Source organism: Cydia amplana, chromosome 26 (genome assembly GCF_948474715.1).
Source record: "Cydia amplana chromosome 26, ilCydAmpl1.1, whole genome shotgun sequence".
In the NCBI taxonomy this organism is placed as follows: Eukaryota; Metazoa; Arthropoda; class Insecta; order Lepidoptera; family Tortricidae; genus Cydia; species Cydia amplana.
Window position 1 is genome coordinate 5,652,325 of NC_086094.1, and position 27,794 is coordinate 5,680,118.

Below are 27,794 nucleotides of genomic sequence, written 5' to 3' on the forward strand. Positions count from 1 at the left end.
TGAGAAACAGTTAAAACAATTGAAAATCACTAAACATCATCGAAGTTTTAACTTGACCAAAGAAAGGGCATACAGCCCAGCCAAAAACGGGAGAGCTGAAGGCCTGGCCGTACCTAGGTACCTACGGGTCAAATTGTTTGGAGACCCTTATCATAAATAAAGGAATGCCATAATAAAATGCGAATATTGTAGCCGCAAAGACAGCTGAAGTAGATAACATTTTGCCAGGGAGTTTTTTGATGTTTATCAGTAGCTCGTCGGTGAAGGATAACATCGTGAGATCACATTTCCCAAGTCCTAGTTTCCGTCTTGATTGGAAAGTGGAAAGTCATATTTTAAAACAGCCGCTTCTGTGAAAAAATAATCTGTGATTTTTGATATGACTTCTTTAGGAATCGAAAGCGTACTAAGATGAGGAGATCGGTCATACCTGAAGTAGCATCCCGGGCTGTAATGGTGGTAGACCAGATGTGCTGTGCGCAGTCGTCTCCCTGCTTCCCGATGCACATGCCCTGGAAAGTATGGCTGAGTGCTGGAGGCCAGACATCAACGGCGTCTACTGTGTTGACCACATAGACATACGCGGAGATGGAGACTTGGTCAGTGCCTGAAAGTAGAATTAAAATTTGAGGGAAACAGTTATATTTTATAGTGCGGTATAAATTAGATAATAGTAGAAATTAAATAAACTGGAACTAAAAAAAGAGAAGAAGAGGAAGACCGAGAAATAATTATTTCAACCAAATAAAAGAAAAGGTTCGGGTCGTGTCATACCAGAAGGTTAAGGAGTTGGCAGAGGACCGGATGAGTTGGATATTGCTCCACCGACAAGAGCACAACTCTAAAATAGGAAAAAGAAGGAAAAAAATCCATTGCTGCCATGTTTAAGCATTTTACGTCAAAAATGCGACAGTTACGTAGAAAGTGGCGCCCTCAATTATTTTCTACAATTTCTTGTCCGACTATAGGACGTCCGCAACTCCGAGCACCCGCACGACGTTTCGCTCCCTAGATGCCCCAAGTCTGTTAACGTCATCATAGTTCGGTAAAAAATGCTTGAATAAAAACTGACGGAACGGTATTTTTCTCATGAGATGATGACTGCCATCGTCATATTTAAAGATGACCAGTTCGTGATTATGTGTCAAAATCGAAGTTAAAACTGAGTCGCGCTTTAAGGGACTCTGAAGCTTTAGATATAAGGAGAGACTTTGCGCATACTTATGTTATGTTCTAACGCTTGTTATGTGATTCTGAAAAAAAAATATGTACAGGTTTCTAAAGAGTCGGCTCTGGAGTTGCGTTTATGGGCTATGGTTATGGACTTTGGGCTTACCCATAGCCGTGAATGTGATGAGATCCCTGGCCCCCGGCTGAGCCGTGTTGGTGATTCCGACGCTCACGACCACATTGACTGTCTGCCCGCTTAGAACAGTTTGGCTGAAAATAACAACATATTAGGTTCTGGCAAATAGTCAGCTCGGAAGCCCCGTTTTAAAAGCTAAAGCGTCTTCTTCTCTTTCTAGTTGGAAAGGGAATTCTACCCACAGTTGTTTTCATTGTCATCAGGTCGGGATCGGATGATAGGATCCTTGAGAAATCGAGGTTCTCTGCAAATTTTATTGGCACACCAATAGGGATTTTCGTATTTAAAGTAACTCGTGCGTTTTTCTCCAAAAGCGAGATTTGGTTAAGTGCAACTGCTGGTGAACGCCGTAAGATGATGGCATACTGTTTTATGACGTTGCGTTTTATCAATACCTCCAAAATAGCTCAAGCACCATATTGGGATACCCTCCTCCAATTGAGGGGGGACTTAAATCTTCTCGAGGCAGTGATGTAGGATTGGAGCCGGTGTAGCTTTATTTGACGTCCATAAGCGCATTGTAATATGCTTACTTGAATAATAAACTATCATTAACTTATCTTTATCTTTATCAAGTGATTAATAAAAATCAAAGACTTACGAGTTAGGGCTGATTCCTGTCAAAAACCTGAGCTCGCCTCTTGCCTCGAATGAGAACCTCACAGATTGGTCCCTGTAGTTTGTCACCTCGAAATGTAGCTGAAAACATCCAATAAATTATCAACACTAAGCCGTATAAAGGGGCCCACTGATTAACAGTCCGCCGGACGGTATCGGCCTGTCAGTTAGAACAAAAATTTGACAGTTCCGAACAACTGACAGGCCGATACCGTCCGGCGGACTGTTAATCAGTGGGCCCCTTAAAAGCCTCAAACACTCGAACACCTATGGTGTATTTTTGTAAGACTTACTAAAAATTACAAATTTAATTTTAATCTTTTGGTATTAAAGAAATTCCAATTTTTAGCAATGTTTTCGTTATTGAATAGGTGGAGGAAGGCAAAAAAAATTACATATTTTAGGAACACATTAGTATATTGCGGAAACTTCCAAAGAGTCGGAATTTTTTTCGTAAATTTCTGGGGAATTCCACAAGGTCCCATTTTGGAAATGGACGGTTAACAGTGCTGATGCTTTACCGCCAATTCGGTGCCATGAAGAGAGAAAATTTTAATTTTCGATGTTACCGATAGGCCCTCAGGTATAACCTAAGATACAATACCTGCAAGTTGTCCCCTGGTGAGCCGTACAGTCTCGTACTGAGACCTATTTGCACGGCAGTCAGAATAGTGCCCTGCTGGTTCACGACCTGGAATTAAAAGATATCCTGTAAATAGGCACAACCATCACCAGTCGTTTCATACATTTCATACAAAAAACAACCCCCTTTTGACTACATTTTGTCGTCCCACTTAATGCCTAAGTATTGGGCTTGTTGACATGTCGCGAAAATCATTTGTACGCAAACTCGATAGGATTACTTAGTTACCGAAGTGTTCTACTATCAATTTCCTGGCTTCATCAGGTATTATGTCGTAACCGTCCGCGTAGAAGTCATTAAAAACTTACACATCCCATTCTCAGCTTAACAACATTTGAAGAAATAGTATTTTATGCAACCGTTGTTTAAGATGGGTCAAAAAAGGCGAGTGGCGTGAGTAACAATTTGAGGCGAAGCCGAAAATTGTTAATAAAGACGCCACGAGTATTTTTTGACTCAGTTAAACAACGTTGCATACAATACTTTTTCTACGACCAAACACTTACTTTGAAATAAAATTGTAAATTTAACAAATATTTTTCATGTCATCTAGTGGACTTCTACCTACAGTATCTACCTGTTTTTAGTGATTTTTGTGCTATTACTGATATTTCTTCAGGCGTAGACACTAAGTTTTTGTCTTCATCCATTTTAACTTGAAAGACACACTGTTTTTTAACACAAAAGTTAAGTTTTCATTCGACAGGCACAATAGTATTCATAAGTATTCAAGATTCACAATATTCAAGAAGTAGCAAAGAATGGAGGGTACGAGTGGGAAAAGAATGAATGAAATTTAAAAAAAAGCATGTCTATGGTTCACTTATTTGTCAGATATGACATTCACACCCATAAGCGAGAGCGAGAAAGATATATTTCTTTCTCGCTCTCACTTATGGGTGCGACGAACCAAGGTCGCGTTGCGGTGCGACAGTGTGTTATGACTATAAGGTTGGCAACAATGTATTTTTTAGGTGGCCATTACACGAAGTATTGTAAAAGAGCCAAAAAGATACTGCGTGTATGCACAAATGCTTTTTTAGGGAATAGACTAAAGACTTGTCTTGACAACTTTAAGATAGGGTTTTAAAGATGTGTGCACGACCCTTTAAATGACAAATAAAAGTACGGGAGTAGAAAAAATATATTTCAATTTCCAATTTTCACTGGTGTAGGCAACTTTTATTTTAATTATTAATTTAAAAAGATTACCTGTGACGTAGCTCTGTTGTAAGGCAGCACGTTGCTGTCATTATAGCCTAGTCGTAGTCTGGCGAAAGCGATGTTAGCCTCCTCGGCTCGCTCCAGGTCTTCAGATTCCAAGATGGCGGAGCGGCCCATGCGCACCTCAGGCTCGTTCAGCGGGCCTGACAGTCGGACGAATGGCTCGCCTGGAAAAGACACATACATACATACATACGACATGCATACATATAATCACGCCTATTTCCCTGAAAAGGATACGTTTAGTGAAATTTATGTTATACTTTTTTTTATAAACTAAGTCACTGTTGTCCCTCGCTGATAGAATAACAACAGTAATTAGTTGGTCGAGTCAAGAAAATATCGCAGCGTCTGGCATAGAGTTTACATTTTCACCTCATGCCCCGAATTCTGACGTAAGTAGATCCTTTCTGCCTTCTTGTCTGTCTCCTGATATAGATTAAGCTCATGTATCCTGAGTATCCTGTCGTAAACTCTTTCAGTATTTACGTTAGATTGCGTTATTTCTTCGAGCTTCGTCTTAGGACTATCCTGTGGAACATCCTTTCCATCTCAATCTATTACCTTTAATATCCCTGCCTATCCCTGACATAGACCCTTTCATCCTTCACGTTGGGTAGCGGTATGGTCTCTTCTAACTGAGACTACCTTCTAAGGATTGACTTTCCTGTGGTACATCCTGCCCTTCTGCTTACTCTTATCTACTCGTATGCCCTTACCTAAGATCCTGACGTCCCTCTGCCTTTACATCAGGTTGTAGCACTGTTTTATCTCCTGTTATGAAGATATGTATAAAGGATTCTCTGGTCAGTCTGAAGCTTTGGATTTACCTCTAATATCCCTGCCTAGGATCCTGACGTTGACCCTCTCAGCCTTCACGTTGGGGAGCGGTATGGTCTCTTCCAACTCCGTCCGTATGGTCTCTTCTAATTCTAACTCCGTCATAGGACTCTCCTGTGGTACATCCTGCCCTTCTTACTCTTATCTACTCGTATGCCCTTATCTAAGATCCTGACGTTCCTCTGCCTTTACATCAGGTAGTAGCACTGTTTTATCTCCTGTTATGAAGATACCTATGAATATAGGAGTCTCTGGTCATGCAGTCTGAAGCTTTGGACTTACCTCTGATATCCCTGCCCAGAATCCTGACGTAGACCCGTTCAGCCTTCACGTTGGGGAGCGGTATGGTCTCTTCCAACTCCGTCACGGGACTGTCCTCGGGAACGTCTTGACCATCCCCGGCTATAGGTTGATAGCTGTAGGAAAATGAGTAGTAGTTAGCAATTAATTTTAATTTATATCTATAGGTACATATATGACAAAACTTTTTTTTCTGCGAATAGAGGTTTTATTTCTAATAAGTTATAGAACCCTTTTTTATGCCTAGTCCGACATATACTGTGCCGGCCCTTTTATCAAATTTAAATCGCTTACCCAAGTACATACATATATTTTTTATTGCCGTTTGCCGTAGCAACGATGAAGAAATACGCTCCCAAATAGCTACAAACCGAAAGCGATCAGCATACATCAACATATATGATTATGTTAAATACATCAACATAGATTATGTTGTTAGATTATCAATGCAATTGCATACAATCGCGTGCCGTAAAAGTATGATTGAATGATTGATAGTTACGACACCCGTTTCAATATCAATATTAATCACGTGAGACGCATTTGATTACAGATTTACTGATTAGACGAAAGCGAAATTGAAATTTGAATTGAAAGATGTAGAGGTTTTAAAAAAAACGACAACGCCTATGTGACCCTCTGCTGTTGCACGAGTCAACAACATTGACTTAAAAAATACTTGATTAAATGACTCTTTTACATATTTTTGGCGATATTCTGCGAGGTATGCCATGAACCAATTCATCGCGAAAAAATTACAGTTGATTTGTCAGCCGAAATGAAAAGTTAGCCGAAACTAACGATATTTTTCGCGTTTAAGGGATATCCCATAATAGAAGTTGTTCAATATTACCTAAAGATTTATATTTTATTCACCACGCAGAATATAGCTAATAGGGTTTAAAAACACTTCTAAATTTTAAAATACAACCAATAAGAATCATTGGAAAGCTTCAAAATAGCCTTAAACTATTGTCTTTTCATTTGACTATAGGTATTTATATAAGATAAGATAATATTTCACACCTTATATGTGTAAAACTGACCTGAAAGGCAGCTTTGTCAATTCTGCACCGTACTCGTCAACTAACGCCGATTCCCTTACACTCGCCACTGGGCCCATGATTCTGATCTTCAGCATATCTGTAAATAAAAATGACATGTTATCTTATATGTCAACTTCTTTAAATGGCTGACGTAATTGACGGCCTCGTCACCTACCTGCAGGAGGTCCCGGTTTCGAATCCTGGTAAGGACATTTATTTGAGCATTTGTCCCTGAGTTATGGATATTTTCTATGTAAGCAGATAAGTATATACTATAAATAACTACATATTATATATATCGTCCTCTTAGTACCCACAACACGAGCCTTATTGAGCTTACTCTTACAAGGTCGTGTGTAAAATTATTCTGTAATATTTTTGAATTAATTTATCAAGCAGAGTTAAGCCGTGCAAGACGTGAAATCGCGCCGTGATTTTGATAAGTTAGAAAGAGTTCAAATACCATTTGATATGTATTTCCCTTTGTCCTTTGATCTGTTTATTATCTTATTATTATAGGCTACTTAATGCGTCACCACTATATTAAATGGTGGTATAATTTTGTTGTTCTATATCTATAACCTATAGTATTCTATAGAGTAGACAGTAGATTATAAGAAAATTTGTTTTTTTTCGAGCGCCGAAATATTTTGGGTCAGTTTCAAAAGTTTCGAGCCATATCTATTTCAAAATTCTTTTTAGGGTATGTGCGAAATTGCAATACATCTCCTAGATAGTTATCCATTAACGAATATAAGTTTGATGGATGATTTCGACTGATAAACATTTCTAACAACTATTGTTTGCCTCGCATGGTTACAATTCTTCGCAAAGCTTAATATTTCACTTTTTGATCCAAATCAATTTTGGATTCATTGCCTCCAATATTTAATCATTAGTATTTTAATCTCGATTTTGAGTTCCAGTGCGTACAATTTAAAAATAAATACAACAGATATGATTTTTTTTGAAATTCCGAATGAATTAAGAAATTTAGAAGATATGACAAGTTTTAAAAGTAATTTAAAAATTTAGTTGACAAAACATATTATAGTGTAAGCGAATTTTTGTTAGACTATAATTAATGGTAACTGTGCAGCACAGCATGTATATTGTATATAGTCACAGTCCATTAATGACAAAAAATTGTACGCCTCACGGCACAACATAGTGATACAACAGTAATATTATAAGATCTGTACTTATGTACTATTCATACCTGTGTTGGACAAATAAACGATTTTGTATTTTGTATTTTTTTTATGACAGTATATGACTGTGTATGTTTATGTTATGACTGTGTGTGTGCAATTAAAATATGAGGGCTGTAACGGTGTTGTATCGTGTTATTTCTTACAATAGTAGTTTATGTGACTGCTACATAATGAGAGGCATTAAAATACGAGTGTGGGTTTAAGAAACGAACGTTAGTGAGTTTCTTAATAGGATCACACGAGTGTTGTAATGCCTAATTATGTACAGTTACATACACTACTTTATCTAAACAAATACTTAAAACGAATTAAAAGATAAACTGTATCTGTACGTTAAATGGCGGTGAATGAAAACTTACACGCATGTCACGCATCCGTAGTTTTTTCCTAAATTCCTAGACAAACGAATGTAGTCCCTATTCTCATGTCACTCGAGATCAAATATCGTGCGGTTTATATTTAAAAAAAAACATACTAAATTGACGTTTCGTATCGATAACTGTTTTAATATCTATGGATACTAGAATAGAGACCCACTTGAGTTTTGGCTGTTGTTCCAAAAACTCATAACGTTACAAAAAAATTGTAACGATAAGAAAGTTCTCATAGTAAAATTGGTTGTAATAAAGCTTGTCATTTCCTAGTTTCTGAACGCATTATAGATCACTAATGACATGTGTGTAGATAAAAATAATTTAAATTATAAATAAATATGCTTATATATTTATTGACCTCAAACCTCGTGTCCTATGAATGAGAGAATTATGTTATCAGCCACTGATAACCTTTGCTATATATAAATGTTTTGTTTCCGTATTGGTTCATGTTTATACTATGCAACTGCATGAGGTTCTTAAACTTTTTTGCTAACTACAACTGCAGATGTTGATCCCTTTGTTTCCCATATAAACTTTTAAGTCATAATGTATTGTTTGTCATATTATCATTAGCACAGACTACATACTTTATGTCATTAGTCAAAAAACTGAAACCGTTAACTTTTCAGGATTTTCGTAAGGTTTTCCTATAGATAGGTTAGGTTTGTTTTATGGCAATCCTGAAATGTGACGCGTTGCTGAACCAAATAAATTATGACTAACGAAAATGCGGGTAAACAATTCATTCAGTCATTCAAAACTTAATGGGAAACAGAGACCCCTGCAGATGTTGGATAACCTTTGGAGAAAAAGAGCTCCTAGAAAATGCCATACGATATATATACGATATACGAATACACAACAATTAAATTTATTAAGATACCTAATTAAAGAGCTGAATGATTTAAGTAGTAGGACTTTGCACTATTGAATCATAAAAAAAACTATACCTATTCCGCATTGGTAACATAGATAGATACTTTAAAGATTACATGATATAACCGTTTGAGAACCTCTGCCTTATTAGAACCGGAACAGTTATCGTGAATCTACAATAATAAATTATCATTTGTTCGTTTTGTTTAGTTTATTACTCAACTTCGACGCGACGTGTCGTTATAGTTTGACAAGCAGTGACCTTCATCGATTTTAACAAAGTGATTGGTGTCAAAGAGTGTTTTATATCGTGTGTAAATTAAAGATTCTGTTATATATTTCTAGTGCTCCGTACAAAATTTGTTCACAGGACACTAATGGGATCATTTTGGTCTTGCAAATCGGTTAAATGCGTTTTCGTCGTTGGCGTGCGACTGACGCCTAAAATTAGAACAGTTATTAATAGCGTTTTGTGTTTATTGTTTATAAATAATTTAGTGCGTTACAGCTTTACTGTTTCTGTTACTTTAGTACAAAAGTTACCAATATTTAACTGCTGACGTAAAAAAAAAGTATTTTTTCGCAGTTAGTCTATAAAATGTATTTTTATGAAACTAGTTCTTTAATAAGTTTTTTTTTTCATATAAGTACATAGTTTCATCATGGCAATTTATCTACAATAAGTATGGGGCATATTTATATAGAATTATAGTGTTGAAGGGAAAAATATGCAACTGTTACAAAAATTTTAACTTGTAGAGTATATTTATTACAACAACAGATTTTTTCTATCGAATATAGTTTTTTTTTATTTCTATAGAAACATACGGTACAACTTATTACAGTACTTAAACGTAGACACAAAAAATTATACACAGACGCTTATTTTATCATTACTATTATAGTTAATCAGCAAGAACAAAGTTTTTGCAACCTAAAACGGGATTCGAATCATTAAGAGTTTTTCTATAAATTATTTCCGTCATTTTAAACAATGGTTTCCTCTATTTTATACACGCACAACATTAATTCAAAACAAAACAAACTTTAAAATGCTACAAATAAAGTTCAAATTAAAAGTACAAGTTTAAATACTACAGGTACTTATATAATATCTGCACATCTCCGCAGTAAAAAAATCTTTTTTTGTAAATAAACATTTCAAGTCCACCTAAATACGACTTTACGACAGTTACAATTCTTATTTCAAAAGCACTCACGTAACAAGGTGTGAAAAAAAACTGGTTGGTTGATTGTAGAAAGCATTCGGCATTTAAAAAAACAAGATTCCACGTTCGAGCGTGCAACGCGCGTCCTTGACCCGCGAGGGCATGGCATGAGTGGTGGGGATAACCGACAGAACGGGATAGTCTTATGTATCTTTCACTAGGAGTAGCAGAGAAAGCGCTATTATTGTTTGTCTTTGTCAGAGTCTCATATTTTTTTATTCCCCACCGTAGTTTATGGTGGGATACAAACAATGCGTAAACGTCAAATTGGTGTGAAACATATGAACAGTGAAAAGATTATCAGGAAAAATATTGAAATCAGTGTTTCGTGTGCATGTAGTAGTACTTAACAATTCAACAAATATTGTGAATTACTCAGTTTTGCGCTGTACAAGTGACTGCCGGCAAAAACAGGACAACGTAACATTTCTCAGGTAAATACAGTATTTTATTCTTCGGTCACATTATCATGCTTAGTAACAGCATCCTACAATCTATATCAATTATAATCTGAGTAGAAAAAGCATTTACAGTAAATAATAACTCGGGTAAAAAAATTAACCTATAAATATTTCCTGATAAATTAACCGACCGAATTACGTACGCATATTGACAGTAAGCCGTCACCCTTTTAATAACGTGTATTCAATTTAGTCGCATTGCTATTATTCGAGGGATACCAGCCCGTGATGCATACAATTACCCCAAAATTCGGGTATTTTGTATTTTAATAACATTTTTATAAATAATTTTGCTGTAGAACTGGACATATACGAACAATAAAATTGAACTGTGTTTAAATTAGAATGTAAATTATATTTATTTAAGCATTGAGGATTCTTTCTAACGTTATAGGGGGTTTTGCCACGACTCAGAGAATCTAATTCTATGATATGCTGCAGGCACTAATTCTTAATTTTGCAATAAGAGTGACGGATTACAAAATGAATATTTCGTTTATTACCTCCAGATTTCCACAAGATGCAGGCACGCGTGCTAAATGGATTTTAGCAACCGGAAGGAGAAACTGGGCACCGACGCAAAACTGCCGGATATGCTCAAAGCATATTACGAAAACCTACCTTTTCTATTTCTTCCTGTGGCACACAGTACCTATGCTAAAAATTCTTTCTTTAGGCGTACTTGTAATATGTATAATGAATCGCTTAATGATATAGACATTTTTGTTCATAGTTTGTCCGTTTTCAAGAACAAAGTTCGGCATATTTTGTTTACTAGTAATTGAAAAATTGTTTCAAGTAAATATTTTGCATTGTTTTCTTACTTTATTTGCGTGTTGTACCCACAACTATACCTACGGGTAATTTATAATTAAGTAACCTATTTACTTTTCATTGTAATAGTCAACTTAGTAACGTATGAAACTATAGGCCTATTTTTAGTCATTTTTGTAAGACTTATTTGTAAAGGGCTGTTTGTTTTCTAAATAAATTAAAAAAAAAGAAAATTGGCCCATTGATATTTTATTTATCGCTGCGTCTTACGTAGGCGAACAACTCGCGAACGTGATTAAAATTATCCCAATATTTGATAATATTGGGGTAATTTTTACCTATATGGTATCCCCGAGTTTGTGACGTCATCTATGTCTATCCCTTACGGGGGCACGCGGTAGGCCACATCTATAGAAATACTACCATCTATGTTGACCCGGAAAGAGTGCGTCGCCATTTTGGGAAGATGGCCGGCTGTCAACGTGACGTTTTGAGGTTGGATTTTCTTTTTAATTTTTTTTTGGCCTAGATACAAAGTGTTTTTATGTGCTACTCTGTTAAACTAAATTAGAACGGACATGTATGTCCTATAAAGTTACCGGAAAAAGATTGAAAAATATGAGTATTTAAAAACAAATATGTTTTCCTCAAAAGTGTTTGGCAACCAAGTTTTTTGTAGAAAAAAGCGGTGCAAAAAAAGATACAAAAAGATGGATTTTCCACTCTAACTTTAATTTTGCGCCCTTTTCAACGGACAAATTGATTTGCCAGATTATAGTTTGTAAATTATTTATTTTATTAAGCTTGTAAATTGAACTTTGTGTCATGGCGCAAGAGTCGAGATTATTAACATTTATAAGTCGTCGATAAGTAAACATTGGTCGATATAATCCTGCATGCAATCAAACATTACGAAATATACCACAATGACTTGTTTACACTGTGTAAACGTGTCCTTAGGCTCAACAACATTACATCTAACAGTCGGAAAATAAATATTCATTTTGACGGTTATGAATTAAGTATGTTACATAGTGACAATTGACATAGTTCACAAAGTTTATTAACTAAAACAGAGGAGCCTAATATAGATTAGATGCAGTATTTTGTACTTTGTACATAACTAACTGAAACGCATTGTTTTTATTTTCTCCGTGTCAGTTATTAATGTTATTATATCATGACATATTGTGAATTGTGATTATCAAACGCTATTATTGTGATTAAAATCACTTCATGAATTAACAGATTAATCATTTGATGACGTAGGCCGTGATATCTAGTCCGAGAATGATCTTATTTTCTTAATAGGTATATCTTCAAGTTCCTTTTGAGGAGATCCTAGCTAAAATGCCGTCTGTCGTGACAATATAATAACAACGCCATCTAGTGGCTTAAAACCTATCTAAGAATCGCCGGTGTATACGGTACGGAACGAGGGGAAAACGCTAAAAAGTTTGGAAACCTCTGAACCACAAAAGTTCAGTAAAAGTGCGAACACTAAATAATCTCTGCCGTAGAAAACAAGTTTTAGACTGCTTTTTGTCTATTTATAGTATTTAGTTGGTTAGTATTGTTCCATAAATTATTTTCAATATGACAGTATGTATTGTATAGTCTTGCTGTAAACATTACTTGGTCATGTTTTTATTATCGTCCATTTTTTATCTCATTGATATGTCAGTGGACCGCGGATTTTCCTTAACAACATGGTAAACAGAGTTCCGTGTACTTAAATAAATAACTATAAAATCTCTCGGCCGGGTTTAGCAGCCACGATGTTAGACAGAAAAAATATCTCACCAAAATCGTCAAAATTTTCACGGCGCATAACTTGAAAACTTTAAGTCCTAGCAACGTACTTTAAAGATTATTGTAGACAATTTAACGGAGAATATTTGGTTCTTGGGAAGTTTTGTTGTAACGTCCGTTGTTTTTCTACAAACAATGGATAACTGCAAAATGGGAAAAGGGGGGAAACACTCATTTGACAAGTATTTTTCCACTTTTTTTTCTTATTTACATAATCTACATGCATGTCTAGTTTTGTGCTTTCTTCCGGATGGGACTAAACTTTTGAAATTTGTCGGACTTTAAGGAACAGATAACAGAAATTTAGATGTATTAAAATAACTCATATAAGTTCGGGGCCACCCAGTATAAAAAATCATTATGGCTACTTGAATTTTTTTGCGTTTGAGTTTTATTTACCTTGTTAAGGGTCACTTACATCGTTTATTTTGTTAACTCATTTAATAACATGAATACATTAATTAAGAATGAAACGTGACTTAAAACCCGATTCGATTAGTTATTACTATTGTAGGTACAATCTCATTGCAAATAAGTTTATGAACTTTAAATTTATTATGTTTATAAAATATAATATCTGATTCTTATTGAGCATTGGCCTCTGTAGCCTATTCGGTAGTGACCTGGCCTAGGAATTTGGTGGTCCTGGGTTTGGATCTCGGTAATGACATTTCTTTGCGTATCTAATGAGCATTTTTCCTGTCCTATGAATGTATCTTAGTATGTATTTTGGTATATAGTATAAGTATGTATGTGGTCGTCTAATACCTATAGTACAAGCCTTTTCTTAATTTGCGTTCCTCCCCTGGTCATCCCAATTTTTTTTTTATTTTAATTTACTGTTACTTACATACAGACATGAGATACAGTGGTAATTTTCGGTCGCACGGTTTTATAAATTTTCGTGTTCGAATCCGAAAAGTTTTTAAACATAACTCTGGTTAAATATTTGTATTGCAGTCTTATACAATTGTCTAGGCCACAAGGACTGTTGTGGTCAATATTAATATGCATAGATAAATAATCGCATTCAACTTTTACGTGACTTGCCTCTACAACTTGTATTTGTGATCACGGGGTATTCCAGTTAATGAACAATTCTCTTTAAAAAACCGGCCAAGTGCGAGTCGGACTCGCGCACGGAGGGTTCCGCACCATCAACAAAAAATAGAGCAAAACAAGCAAGAAAACGGTCACCCATCCAAGTACTGACCCCGCCCGACGTTGCTTAACTTCGGTCAAAAATCACGTTTGTTGTATGGGAGCCCCACTTAAATCTTTATTCTATTCTGTTTTTAGTATTTGTTGTTATAGCGGCAACAGAAATACATCATCTGTGAAAATTTCAACTGTCTAGCTATCACGGTTCGTGAGATACAGCCTGGTGACAGACGGACGGACGAACGGACGGACGGACAGCGGAGTCTTAGTAATAGGGTCCCGTTTTTACCCTTTGGGTACGGAACCCTAAAAACGGTATTCCCCTGTTTTTTATGAAAAAGCTTTATCCTTGATTGGAGCTTACGATATTATTACGGTATTCCCCTGTATTTTTTATGAAAAAGCTTTCCCCTTTTGAGCTTACGATGTTATTGGAAGTGCCGAAGTGGAGGAAAGTCCATGGTTTTTTTGGGTGGTTTCCTTGAACACATTATTTTTGGTTTTTATGGATAAGTGTTTTTGGAGTTCTGATGTTTGCTCGTGATTTTATCTATAATCACTTCTTTTTTTTCATGTTTTTGTAATGTCATCGTGACTATCTGGGATATAAAATAAGTCTTTCTGTGTCTGAACCAAGTGAAAGAAAAAGTGGGGCTAGGCTAGCGTCGTACCCATTAGAGAAAACTGGAAAATTACTCCGAGAAGAATAACCCTTAAGTTGATGATGGTTTCATAACTGACTTACCTGAAGCCTTCAAGCTGGCGTGGAAGCGGAGCTGTGCCAGTGCCAACACGTGGTAGTTGCAAGTGTCGCAGCGAATGGACAAATGCCACTATATGCCCGATTGCCCGCTATGGCCCCTAACCCTATGGTTATAGACTGACCTGAAGCCTGCAAGCTGGCGTGGAAGCGGAGCTGTGCCCGCGTGCCAACACACGCAGGTGGTAGTTGCAAGTGTCGCAGCGAACGAATACATGCCACATGCCCGATTGCCCGCTATGGCCCCTAACCCTATGGTTATAGACTGACCTGTAGCCTGCAAGCTGGCGTGGAAGTGGAGCTGTGCCCGTGCCAACACACGCAGGTGGTAGTTGCAAGTGTCGCAGCGAACGGACAAATGCCACATGCCCGCTTGCGCTGAGGGAGAGTCTGAGGGCTTCATTGGTAGGACTTTTAATCTGTTGAATAGAGATGGTTTTATATAATAATTGAAGAATCTTATGACAAATGTACCAGTGACAATCAATGAGAAGGAAATGAGGCTGATTTTTATCTTCGCGGGCGAGTGCCTTAAATATAAGTTACTTGCTAGAGTTGCTGGTTATTTTAAGAGGAAGGGATGACCCCTTGTCCATTCAAACGCGGTCATGATTTTCCTCTCAGTAAGAATTGCTGCCCAGGATTTCGACTTTTCAATAAAACATCTACATTTGAAACATCTAGTCGAAAATAAGAATAAGCTTCTATTATCATCTGTTACATATTTGATTCAAAGATGTTAAATAATACATTGATTTTCCCTATCCACAAATAGAGGCCAAGTAGTGAGATACTCACGCTTCGTTCTGAGGGTCAGCTCCAGGGAAGACTAGGAACACCTCCCTTGGAGACAACTCATCAGTTCTCGAGGCCGCGGAGAAGGCTCGCACTGAAGTCATGTTGTACAGGTCCACTTGGGGAGCTGGCAGGAAACACTGCTCTTTTAGAATCTTTATTTTCTTCATTAAAAACAACTATCAACAAACACAACAGGACACGTGCATTTATATATATAGTGTGTCAAAGGACTGTCTTATTTCAAGAGAGTCATACTATCTTTGTCTTACACTAGTACTAGCACCCAAAAGAAAAGGATGAGTATAGTTTTTTTGTTCCTATTTACTGACAAATAGGTTTGACCATCTATATAGATTACATCTTATAAAACAAAGTATCCCGCCACGTCTGTCTGTTTGTATGTTCGCGATAAATTCAAAAAATACTGAACAGATTTTCATGCGGTTTTCACCTATCAATTGAATGATTCTTGAGGAAGTTTTAGGTGTATAATTTGTACAGGGTAACCCGTGCGAAGCCGGGAGCGGGACGGGTCGCTATAGTTTATTTAATTATTCAAATAATTTGTTATGAAGAACACGGATTACTGTTATCAAAGTTAATAAATAAGCGACGTACTATTTTCAAATTGCAGTTGCAATAATACTCCGATCAACTAAGACAATACATACACACATAAAATCATTCCAACTTTAAAACACGCTCTAATCCCGGATACTAAAATGACCGTGCAATTTTTGTCAATTCAATCAATTTGATTCGTTCTATCCTACTGTGAGTAAACGCATATTTTTTTATTATCTACTAGTGGCATGAAATGACAAAGTTTTACGTTAAATTCATTATAAGAGTTAGACAGTTTAAACGGCATTCAAACCTTACTGTAGTAAATTCAAACCTTAAAGGTTCAACACCCTCATTGATCGAGCTATTGGAAGAAAAACGCCCGACCTTGCGGTGTCACATATGCCCGCACAATATACACAAGTAACTGACACTTCATAACCCTTCTTCCCAAGCCGTAAGATCCACAATTCGTCAGGAGTGTTGTTTTCATTATGTTGTTGTGACTTGTGTTATGTTATGATTATGACAATGCCTGGCAAATAACCGGAACCGCTCATCTGTGGACCCATTATCTCTAAAATATTCCAAATTATGATCGTTATTTTTGTCATGCAGGATACCATCAATCTTGTGATGGAAATTATGTTATAACCGACATTGAAAAGTAGGAGGTTCTCAATTTGTCAGCATCTTTTTTATGTCATGTTCCCCGATAGGGGAGGTAGCTTGTAAATCTGGACTTATTGCAAGGGGGTGCCCGAGCCTCCCGACAGTCCCGACTGCCCGATGGTCCCCTACCTCCCCTAGGATGTTAATTGATTTAGGAAAATCTTTTTTTCTTCGAGAGGGAATTATTCAGGGACAAAAGGGAAAGGGAAAGGCACCTATGGTTTCTAGCCTACACGATGCGGTAAGCAATCTCAAAGTATTGCTAGGCTTCGTGGAAGAACTCTTAGGATGGTTAGAGTGATATCTCCGTTTTCCACGCAAGGCACGTTGGATAGGCATATTGCCCAGAAGACTAGACTGCTCACCATCATTGGGAGGGTACAATACAGCATGTTCCACGTCTCCCTCGATGAATATCTTCAGAGCAGTCACTCCGTATTCCACTGGTATACCCAAAGAGGTAGCACCTCCACCACCTCTTCGTACTAGTAGAGTCTGAAGAGAAAAGACAGACAATCTAAATTTATATACAAGCTATTAGCGCTAACTGTATTTTTCATTCAACAGTCATCTACTCATTGAAACCTTTCTTGCCAGCCGAAAGTTGCATTGTTTTAGTATCCAACGTACCTATGTCTGTCAATGGCATCTTCCGTCTCCATCATCAGATCAGTTTGATGTCAACAAGTCATGGCAATATATCATTGTCTCCGGTTTTTCACAGTATTCCACGCTTCAGCTCAACCTTGTAAGGGAGCCCACTGATTACCAGTTCGCCGGCGGATATCAGCCTGTCAGTTAAACGAATAAGGTGGCAGTCTGACAGTTCCGAACAACTGACAGGCTGATATCGTCCGGCGGACTGGTAATCAGTGGGCCCCTTAAATGCTAAGGCGCCTTTTAAAAAAACGAATTGGTCCTATACAGTTGGAAGTTAAATAAAAGCTTGTAAAAAGGAACTAGGTCTAACAATTACAAGGATTAGGTGTCGCATCTTACTTCAAATTTTTCGTCCTCCTCAATAGCGTTGAATCTGGCCTGTCGCGGCTGCGCCTGAACGTCTAGGTGCATTCGGTCCATATCGCTTGGTCCCATGTCCTGCCAAAAATAGTTATTATTCAAGGTTTACTAACGAATGGGCCAAAAACGTTTCCCAAAGTATCACATCCCAAACTATGTTTCCCAAATTATCATTTCCCAAAAAAATGTTTGGCAAAACAACTTATCGCAATTTTTCAGTTACCAATAGTTTTTTTGGCAAGTTATTGTTTAGCAAATAATTACTTGGTCAAGTTTCATTTTACCAAGTATTATTTAGTCAAATGTATCATTAAGCATAGCTTACATGTCCCAAAATATTACATGGCATATACAATTTACATATTTTACATACCAATAGAGGGCCTGCAGTATTTTTATTTTTGCTTTCATTTGAAATACTTTATCCCTACCTTGGACATTTTGTTTCTATAAAGGTCACATTTCAACTTATCTGATAGCGGTTCAGTTTTGTGAGGATCGTAGTTCAAACCTAACCTAACCCACCCAAATTACGTAGACTTATCGTACCTACTTATATTAACACGACAAATTTATGTACTAAATTAAATAGAGAGATGCCTATTTGTCAAATTTGTGAAGTGACAATTTGATCAAACATCTTTTTGGAATATAATATTAGCCAATAAAAAACGTTTGCTAAATAAGTTTTTGTCCTAATAACATTTGACAAAGTAAAATCATGCCAAATGATAATTTGACCAAATAAATTATATGCGAAGTGTAACTTTGCTAAAGGTTCCTTTGGGAAATGAAACTATTGCGATACGTTTGTTGGGAAGTGAAATTTGGGGAAAGGTATTTGGCCCAAACGGAAGTACACCATTATTCAACTATATACTTTAGAAGTGTTCTTCCAATGGGTATGCTTATAGTTAAGCCGGAAAGTACGATTTCCACGCCGGAGGTCGTAGCTCGAATTCCTTGTGTTGTGGCACGGCTTTCATTCAAACTGGAGATCGCAGGTTCGAACCCCGGTCCTGCCAATACCAATGAGTACTTCGATACTGTGCACGAAATGCCATTTGATACCAGTCGCTTTTCGGTGAAAGACAACATCGCGAGGAAAACGACTAATCCCAATGAAGCCTAGTTTCTATCTGGCTGGAAGTTCGGAAATGTAGACACTTTCATAATCATTAGAACCTCAGCTCTCTAAGCGAGCCCATGGCATTTATGGCAGGAAGATGATATCATGGATGATGATGAGTATAAATTAAACCTCTAACACGTACAAATGGACGCAATATAAGCACTATAAACTATGGTAACAAAGTTGCAAGCACACGTGGAAATAGAAAGTCTATTAAAAATTTACGACCTGTGAGATTGAACCATTTATGGGACTAAATTATTGGTAGAATAACAAGAGACCATAATGTTCTTTACTATGTTGCATTCGTCGAGTTCTTAGAGGTCTTGTCCATCAAAGGACTTGTTTTAGTGATATTCCGAAGGCAGGTACAGCCAATTTAATCGACCAATCAAATACCGTTTTGTATCGATAATGAGCATACGAGTTTCCGCACCTTAATGATAATAATACTGATGACCTAAGTAAAATACAACCCAGGCGGTTACGTGAGGTCGTTTCTATCTCAGAACAGTCAGAAATATTGAGGAAACAGATAAATTAAATGCGTCCAACCCTACTCGGTAGTGACCCTGATGCCTGCCTGCCTGCGGTAGCTGAGTGGGTAGGTCCTGCCTATACGAAGCAAGAGGTCCCGGTCTCGGGTTCCAATCCTGGTAAGGGCATTTATTTTTGTGTTCATCACAAATATTTGTCCCTGCGCTTTGGATCTTATCTAAGTATGCATATCGTCGCCTACCCATAGTACAAGCTTTGCTTAGTTTGGGGCTATGTCGCAGTCGATATGTGTAAGATTGTCCCGAAAATACTGATTTACATTGATATAACATAATACAGCATATTACCAAGCCCTGCAGTATGTACGTCAGCACTTCTCCCTCGGTATGCTTGGAGACGTTCTTCAGACCCTGAATCTGTTGTTCTATGTCAAACGCCGGCAGAGAGGGGTTCGTCCAGATCGTGTACACCTGGGGAAATACATAATGCTGTCTTAATTGACTAAGAAGAACTACCATAAAAGATGTGATAGATATAGAGTTAGACCAAGAAACTTCTGCAATAATTTTGATAGCATACGCAGTGCACGTGTTAATTAACACATTCAGTGCCGAAAACCCGACTATCGGGTATTTTATGATTTCGTTCCCAGGCCGGACGACCCGATAGTCGGGATCGTGGTACTACAGCTTTATATGACGAACTTTTTGTAGCCAGGCGCGGATGTCTTGTTTGGCTGGGTGGCAATGAATGTGTTAATACGTCATAATTTCATCACTCGTTGCAGACTTTTCTTGGTCTAACTCTATGATGTTCTCTATGCCAACATTTTCGATTCCAACAAAGGTATTATTAGGTAGTGTCAGTCCAAGCCTTCTCTGCAATCTCGGCACTGATTTGACAGGCGATAGAGCGCAGGAAAGCCGCCATTGACATAAAATTCACTTAGGACCACTTGCACCATACACTAACCCGGGGCTAACCGGTTAAACCTGGAGTTACCATGGTTACCAGTACAACTTGACACTGGTTTAACAGTTTAACCCATTAACCCGGATCTGTGGGATGGTGCAAGTGGCGCTTAGACACGTCAAACTCGGTGCAGAGTTAGCTTAAAATTTTCTGCTGCGTCACCTGTTCCGGTGTAGGAATAATCATGGCTTACCTTTAGTCGCTTCTCAACTAGAGCCCTCACAGCCAACGGGAGCCTCTGACGATCCCCAGGTGCTCTATCCGTCAATACAAACAGTGCACTGTCATATGGCACGAGCTTGGTGGCTGATATAAGGGCTTGCATTGTCCCGTCGCTCGTTTCTGGCAAGCCCTGAAAAGAAAAATGGATTTTAGGGTTTCTTTTTCGAAACCAAAAGGAAAAGTTATGTTTTTAAACTTGCGGATAAAGTGTTGCTTTTGTTGTATGTAATTATGTATTATGACATACATATACATATTGTGACAACTCAATAACATACGGAAATACGATTAAAACACCAACCTTGTCTGTCTTATTGTCTTCTGACGGTCATATTCAAAATACTCAAAATCACATACTATATGTATATTTATATGTATATTTTAGCCAAGCTAAAATGGACTTTATGTCGTTGTGTTAACCGTGATGGTATTGACTTTTTTGTAGCACATTGTATGTGTCTTATTATTATGTTTATTAGGGTATAGTAATATACAAGAGGGTTTTGCCGTAATTTCGCGGACAATTAAAGGTCATTGGCTCGGAAATTTCATATTTTTCATCAAATCATCACACTTATGAGAATAAAGAGTGTTATTACGCGGTGTCAGGAAATGTTTTTAGGGTTCCGTAGCAAAATACGGAACCCTTATAGTTTAGTCCGCCCGTCTGTCCGTTACAGCCATTTACTCCAAAACGTATATTTTAAATTTGGAACATGGGAGTATTTTGTAAGCCGCTACTATAGAGAAAATAGTAGTTTATGCAACAGTGATATAATAAGGGTTCTTAAAATTCAAGGGTCGAAGTTACAAAACGAGACGTAGTCGAGTTTTGTAAAAAAAGACCCGAGAATTTTAAGAACCAATTATGAGCTGTTGCATACATTACTTTTTCTATGACAGCTGCAGCAAAAAAAAAAAAAAAAAAAAGACCCTTGAATTTTAAGAACCAATTATGAGCTGTTGCAATTTGCATACATTACTTTTTCTATGACAGCTGCAGCAAAAAAAAAAAAAAAAAAAAAAGAGATTATTAAAAAAAAAAGAGTTATTATTTAAAAAAAACAGTTATTATTAAAAAAAAGAGTTATTATTAAAAAAAAAGATATTATTTAAAAAAAATTGAGTTATTATTTAAAAAAAAAAGAGTTATTATTGTAAATGAAAACATACCTCTTTCAATCAAGATGATCGGAACTTGTATCTTTAAAAAAAATAAAGCAGTTGTATTATACTCATAAGATGACTGCTAGCAGTCATCTTATGAGCCTATAGACAAAGCATTCAAATGACATTGCTTTAGATATCACTGTCAGTCATTTAATTGACACATTTAAGTGCTGGAGTAGAAAAAAATACTTAGAGTGATCACTGCTGCTGATCACATCAGTTTTGGTACCAAAAGACTATTATTTTCATAGTCGACATCTAGCATCGAGTAGCGGAATTATAAGTACGTACGGTACGGCAGTAAATCATTAAGTATTATTTTCTATTATGACGAGGTATATTAATATTGATTGTCACTGTGACAAGGTACGAAATGGTACTAAAACTAAATCCTTTTACTGTGTACTTACCTGGTATTTAACCAAGAGCTTGTCCAGCGCGTCAGACACGGCCGTGTAGCCATTTTTGACGCCGTTGCCCTGGAGGTTGTGACGGGATCTCCAGTTGATGCCTGGTGACAAATTGACCTTATTAATTTAATTTTGTACTCGGCAGAAGCGACAGTTAACGAAATTATAATTTAGATATACACGCTTTCGTTTAACCTTTTCGACGCCGTGTCAAAGACAAAAGCTGTCACGCTGACGCCACGTCACCGAAGTGTCAAAACTGAAATTGAACTTTATGCATATGCACGTAGGTCTATATTGCTCTGTGGTCTGTGACCGTTTAATCGGTCTTTGGCGTTGAACCTACGGTGCGGATATTTCGGTCATTGGCGTGCAAAAGGTTAACAGTATGGATCAAACAAAGCTCCCTGAGGGCTACCGATATTGTATTTGAAATTTCGGTATTATTAAATTAAATTAAATATCATTCATTATCAGGCAACTAAGGCCCATAGATACATACCTTACAAACTAACATACATACAATTATAAAAAATCTTACAAGCTAAAAATTAATTCGGTGACACGGAATTACCTGGGCGTTTTTTTTTGTTGTCCCCTACACTTTTTTTTCAAATTTGGGATCTTTTATGTTATTTCTACTCAGAATCACGAGCTCTTTCTATCCTAATAGGAGAAATAAAGTGTCCCAAAATTTCCATACATTTTTCGATCTTTCCATTCCGCGACCGCCATACAAAGTCTATGAAAAATGGTGACGTAATGGAAATAAAAACCTTAGGACACTTTTTTCTCCTATTAGGATAGAAAGAGCTCGTGATTCTGAGAAGAAATAACATAAAAAATCCCAAATTTGAAAAAAAAGGGTATGGGACAACAAAAAAAACGCCCACCTACTCTAGGTCTAGCTAGATAATCTCTAGAAAACTCATATGCATGAAATCCCTTTCATAATCAACGCAAGTTCCACTCAATACTACAGTAACCCAAGCTCCCAGCCAGATCTTAAGTTACTTTTTCTCCTATTTTTTACTAAACCCAATACGAGTTAACTGGAGCGTGTTAGTTTACATAACTTACATTCACTCGCCAAGGTCGGTTCTCTTTGCATTCCTATGTTTTATATGGTTCCGGTCGGAATACAATTAAATGATTTAATTAGATTAAGTAAATGTGTATTGCAATAATGGTTTAACACATTCAGTGCCGAAAACCCGACTATCGGGTATTATATGATTTCGTTCCCAGGCCGGACGACCCGATAGTCGGGATCGTGGTACTACAGCTGTATATGACGAATTTTTTGTAGCCTAACGCGGATGTCTTGTTTCGCTGGGTGGCAAATTGGTAATGAATGTGTTAGGGCGTTTTTTTTTAAGTTGTCCCCTGCACTTTTTTTTTTCAAATTTGGGATTTTTTTATGTTATTTCTACTCAGAATCACGAGCTCTTTTTATCCTAATAGGAGAAAAAAAGTGTCCCAAAATTTCCATACATTTTTCGACCTTTCCATTCCGCGACCGCCATACAAAGTATGAAAAATGGTGACGGAATGGAAATAAAAACCTTAGGACACTTTTTTTCTCCTATTAGAATAGAAAGAGCTCGTGATTCTGAGTAGAAATAACATAAAAAAACCCAAATTTGAAAAAAAAAAGTGTAGGGGACAACTTAAAAAAAAAACGCCCGTTAACTTACGCGGTTGTTTAATGTAATTAGTATTTGCCTTCAAACCTAGAAGAAAGAGCATACTCCCATCTTTAATTTCGGCAACGCACTTGTGTCCATGGGCGACGGTAATCGCTTACTATCAGGCGATTCGTCTGCTCAGTTCCCGCCTATATATACCTAATAAAAAACCTCCCGGCCTAGGCGCTAATTGTCGATGACGTGTATAAATCTGTTTTTTTAACCAATAAAAATCTGAAATTTGAAATGAGTGAAATGACAATTGAATGATGAAAGATCTACATTCTAGAAAACCCCCCTTGGTAGTAGTTCGCCTTTGTACACATTTACTGTATTCTCTCTGTTTTATGCACTTGTTTACTACTACACTACTGTCACTACTACTAAAACCTGGTCACTCACCGAGGCGCAAAATCCGTAACTCTACGCTGCGCTCGAAAACGCGCATTGATGTTGGAGCTAAGACCGCCAAGCTGAAGTGGGACCGGGCAGGCCATGTCTGCCGTATGCACCCACAGAGGTGGGCCAAAATAGCTACAGTATGGGTGCCGCAAGACGGGCGAGGATCTGGTAGGCCCAGACGGAGATGGCGGGACGACCTGGACGCATATCAACGAATCGCCGCGGATTGCACAAGAAGTCAAGACCGAGACGAGTGGAGATCGAGGGGGGAGGCCTTTGCCCAGCAGTGGGACACTGTATAGGCTTATAATAATAATAACTACTAAAAACCTAATAATCAAAATTGAAGTTAATACCATGGCATGTAAAAACCGCTTGATTTCGCACACCTGTCACTGCATGATTACATTGATTATAACATAGAATTAATATGACTAGAACAACTGTCAATCTTCAAAAGTGCGACCAAAAATGAAATGCAAGTGTGTGCGTAAATTGTCTATGTGAGATCGAAAATAGTGATGTCATGTTACAACATATTAATAATCTGTCGATGTTTGATTGCTTTATCGACTACTTTTTCAAATGTGTTATTTTAAACGTTAAAATTTTACGACATTATGACGTATAAATAACACTTGCACTGTGTGTACTATCAAAATCGTTGCAGACTTATCTTAATGTAACTCTTACTGTGTTGGAAAGTGAAGTTTAAATTTACCGCTAAACATGAGCACCTTCAAAAAGGTATAACAATCGTTATTATTTGAAGTCGGTTATAAAAGCTAATATCTTAATGATGTCTTGTGAAGAAATAATTACATAGCTATTAATATACCGACAAGTTATCGATACTGTCATATGAACATTTTGTCAAGCCCTAGCGTAAAGTAACAGGTTATGTTTTTACACAAAATATTTTAAATTATAGGCTAATATGATAAAATATTAGCACACAAAGGAAGAAAAACTTATAATGAACTTTATAAACCGGCTTCTTACACTTTTTACGCTGTTAATTTGACAAAATATCGTTATGAAAATTTCGCTAGGAATATCATAAATCCTCTGAAATTAGTGTTTGCTTGGATTATTTGGCACTGTAACACTGAAATCCGGCACACTACAAGACACAATCTTCACTGAATTACTTTATTTAATACTTTTCGTCCTAATCCGTGTATATTTTTCAATTTGAAAATTACTGTGATACGCTCTTGGCCGTCCGCGGCCGTCGTCAAAGTCAAAAGTGGTCACGTTTTCTCATTGGTAGTCTGACTCTTTCGCACTCATGGTATGTTCATATACGTGATGGCTTCCCTTTCGCACACTTCAGCTGTCTGTCAAGCGCGAGCGCGAAAATGACAAGTCTGTGGATTATAATAACAAAAGACAGTGTCACTTTACATGGATGACGTTTGCATCTGTTCTTTACTCTTTTGTGCAAATTCTATTTCGATTTCATGCAAGTTGTCAAGTCAGTGGATCTGCGGACGAAGTGTCCAAAAAGATCTGCACAGCAGATCGTCATTAGATAGTCAAAGGGTAGTATACAAAACAACAACCAAACTAACTAACCAGTCAGATCATAAATATGTACTATAACAAAATAGGTACATGTCGCTATACGCCACCCCAAAGGCGTGTATTCATAAAGGAAGGAATGGAAAGATTTGCGCCGTCCTGGTAGGCTTCCGTAGCTCAATTGGTTAAGAGCAACAAACGGATTGTGGAGGTGGCGGGTTCAAGTCCTGCCGGAAGCGTAACTTTTTCAATTTTTTCCTTAATATAAAATTTGGAAATATGTACTATGTTTGGCAAACCAATTTGTCGGTAGAAAATCGCGTGAAATTTAAATTTTGTATGTACCATCGCCCACACTGTTAACTGACAGAACGTAAACCTTATTACAAAAGGCATAAAGTCCACCGATGGAGAGTTAAGTGTTGCTGTTTGTAAGTTCGACTCATCACACCATTCCCGCCTACGTTTTTTAAATTTTCTTAATGTCCTACTGACTAATTTGGTACGGATCGATAATCGGATGGTCTGTACTATTTAAAGCAGGTTTTTGATAAGTTATTTTGTTGCCTTTCTCTTAGGATTCCATTAAGTATATTTAACATTTATATAATTGTGTGTTTTATTTTGTTTCAGGTAAGAATATGTCAAAAATACAGTTATTCAAGAAATACAAGACTGGTAAAAGATTAAGATACTATTTACGTTTATATTCCACTATACGCATTTGTTCATAAGTCATAACCTCGTAAACCAAAACATATTTACACTTACCCTACGTTGTCCGCTTACCAACCGGCCGTACACTTGTTTGCCACCGTCGAGCTATAAAACTGTGTGCGTGTTCGCGCATGCGTACATGATTATTGCTCGTTTGCAAACAATAGATTATCTCATAGCTGTATAGTCACCAACACAAGTACGATAAAAACAACGCATCGGACAGACCAATCAATCAAAATCAATGAATCCTTGTTTACCCTTGTTTTTACGATTAGTACTCTAGCTGTAGTATTGTAGCTGTGTGTGTAAGAGCTCATTTAGACGATGCGAGAACTCGCATGCGAGTTTCATTACATTGCTGGTTTTGATCGGTCGGCTGAATTGGACGTAACCAACACTCCGCAATGTAACTATAATCGCATGCGAGTTCGCGCGCCGTCTAAATCAGGTCTTATCATTCTTTTCAACTCTGCTGACGATGCCTATACGAACAATGATACGTAAGACTGATTAGCAATTATCGTTAGGTAATTAATGTAACTTTTCCTGATGACATTGGCATTGTGCCAAGAATATCAGATTTCTTTTACATCCTATAACCCCTAGCCGCCCAGAGACCTATAAAAAGGTCTCCTGTTCCATTCTAATTTGAACTTTGTGTTGACAAAATAAAATTTTATTTTGCTTGGCAAGGTTTGACGTATGGGCGGCTAGAGGATAAGATAATTCCTACTGTTCTTTGTTTTTTGTTAAACTCTTATGCGTGTGAAATGATATTCAGCAAGAGGATCTGAGGATCTGAGAGGCACCAGGAGACAGGCTGTCGCAGCCTGTGATCCTCAAGAAACTCTATTGGTATAGGGCCGGGGTTAGAACCTGTGACCTTACCGTTAGCATGGTAGCCGACGAGCACCACGTCGCTCAGCCCCAGGCTCTCCCCGCTGAGGTCGTCCCAGACCGCGCTCGCCCGAGCCAAGGCCGAGGCTCTGAGCGGCACCAGGAGACCGGCTGGTGCTCGCAGCCAGGATCCTCAAGAAACTCTGTTGATGTAGGGACCTGTGACCTTACCGTTAGCATGGTAGCCGATGAGCACCACGTCGCTCAGCTCCAAGCTCTCCCCGCTGTCGTCCCAGACCGCGCTCGCCCGCGCCAAGGCCGAGGCTCTGAGCGGCACCAGGAGACCGGCTGGTGCTCGCAGCCAGGGGTCCTCAAGAAACTCTGTTGGTGTAGGGACCTGCGACCTTACCGTTAGCATGGTAGCCGACGAGCACGACGTCGCTCAGCCCCAGGCTCTCCCCGCT

At 37.7% G+C, this 27,794-nt stretch overlaps 2 protein-coding genes across 2 annotated transcripts in view; one reads left to right on the plus strand and one right to left on the minus strand.

Annotated features, from left to right (window-relative positions):
• LOC134660076 (uncharacterized) overlaps nucleotides 1-27,794 on the plus strand; it is a 76,696-nt gene that overhangs the window by 4,241 nt on the left and 44,661 nt on the right. The window lies entirely within an intron of this gene.
• LOC134660228 (uncharacterized) overlaps nucleotides 1-27,794 on the minus strand; it is a 54,780-nt gene that overhangs the window by 1,135 nt on the left and 25,851 nt on the right. The window contains exons 5-18 of the mRNA XM_063515967.1: nucleotides 22,160-22,260; nucleotides 20,551-20,709; nucleotides 19,733-19,855; nucleotides 17,735-17,833; nucleotides 17,101-17,230; nucleotides 15,500-15,623; nucleotides 14,972-15,120; nucleotides 6,038-6,134; nucleotides 4,974-5,107; nucleotides 3,840-4,018; nucleotides 2,589-2,675; nucleotides 1,968-2,065; nucleotides 1,337-1,440; nucleotides 431-607 (exon numbers count right to left, since the gene is read on the minus strand). Coding sequence (XP_063372037.1) covers nucleotides 431-607; nucleotides 1,337-1,440; nucleotides 1,968-2,065; nucleotides 2,589-2,675; nucleotides 3,840-4,018; nucleotides 4,974-5,107; nucleotides 6,038-6,134; nucleotides 14,972-15,120; nucleotides 15,500-15,623; nucleotides 17,101-17,230; nucleotides 17,735-17,833; nucleotides 19,733-19,855; nucleotides 20,551-20,709; nucleotides 22,160-22,260 — 1,761 coding nt within the window. The remainder of the gene's footprint in view (nucleotides 1-430; nucleotides 608-1,336; nucleotides 1,441-1,967; nucleotides 2,066-2,588; nucleotides 2,676-3,839; nucleotides 4,019-4,973; nucleotides 5,108-6,037; nucleotides 6,135-14,971; nucleotides 15,121-15,499; nucleotides 15,624-17,100; nucleotides 17,231-17,734; nucleotides 17,834-19,732; nucleotides 19,856-20,550; nucleotides 20,710-22,159; nucleotides 22,261-27,794) is intronic.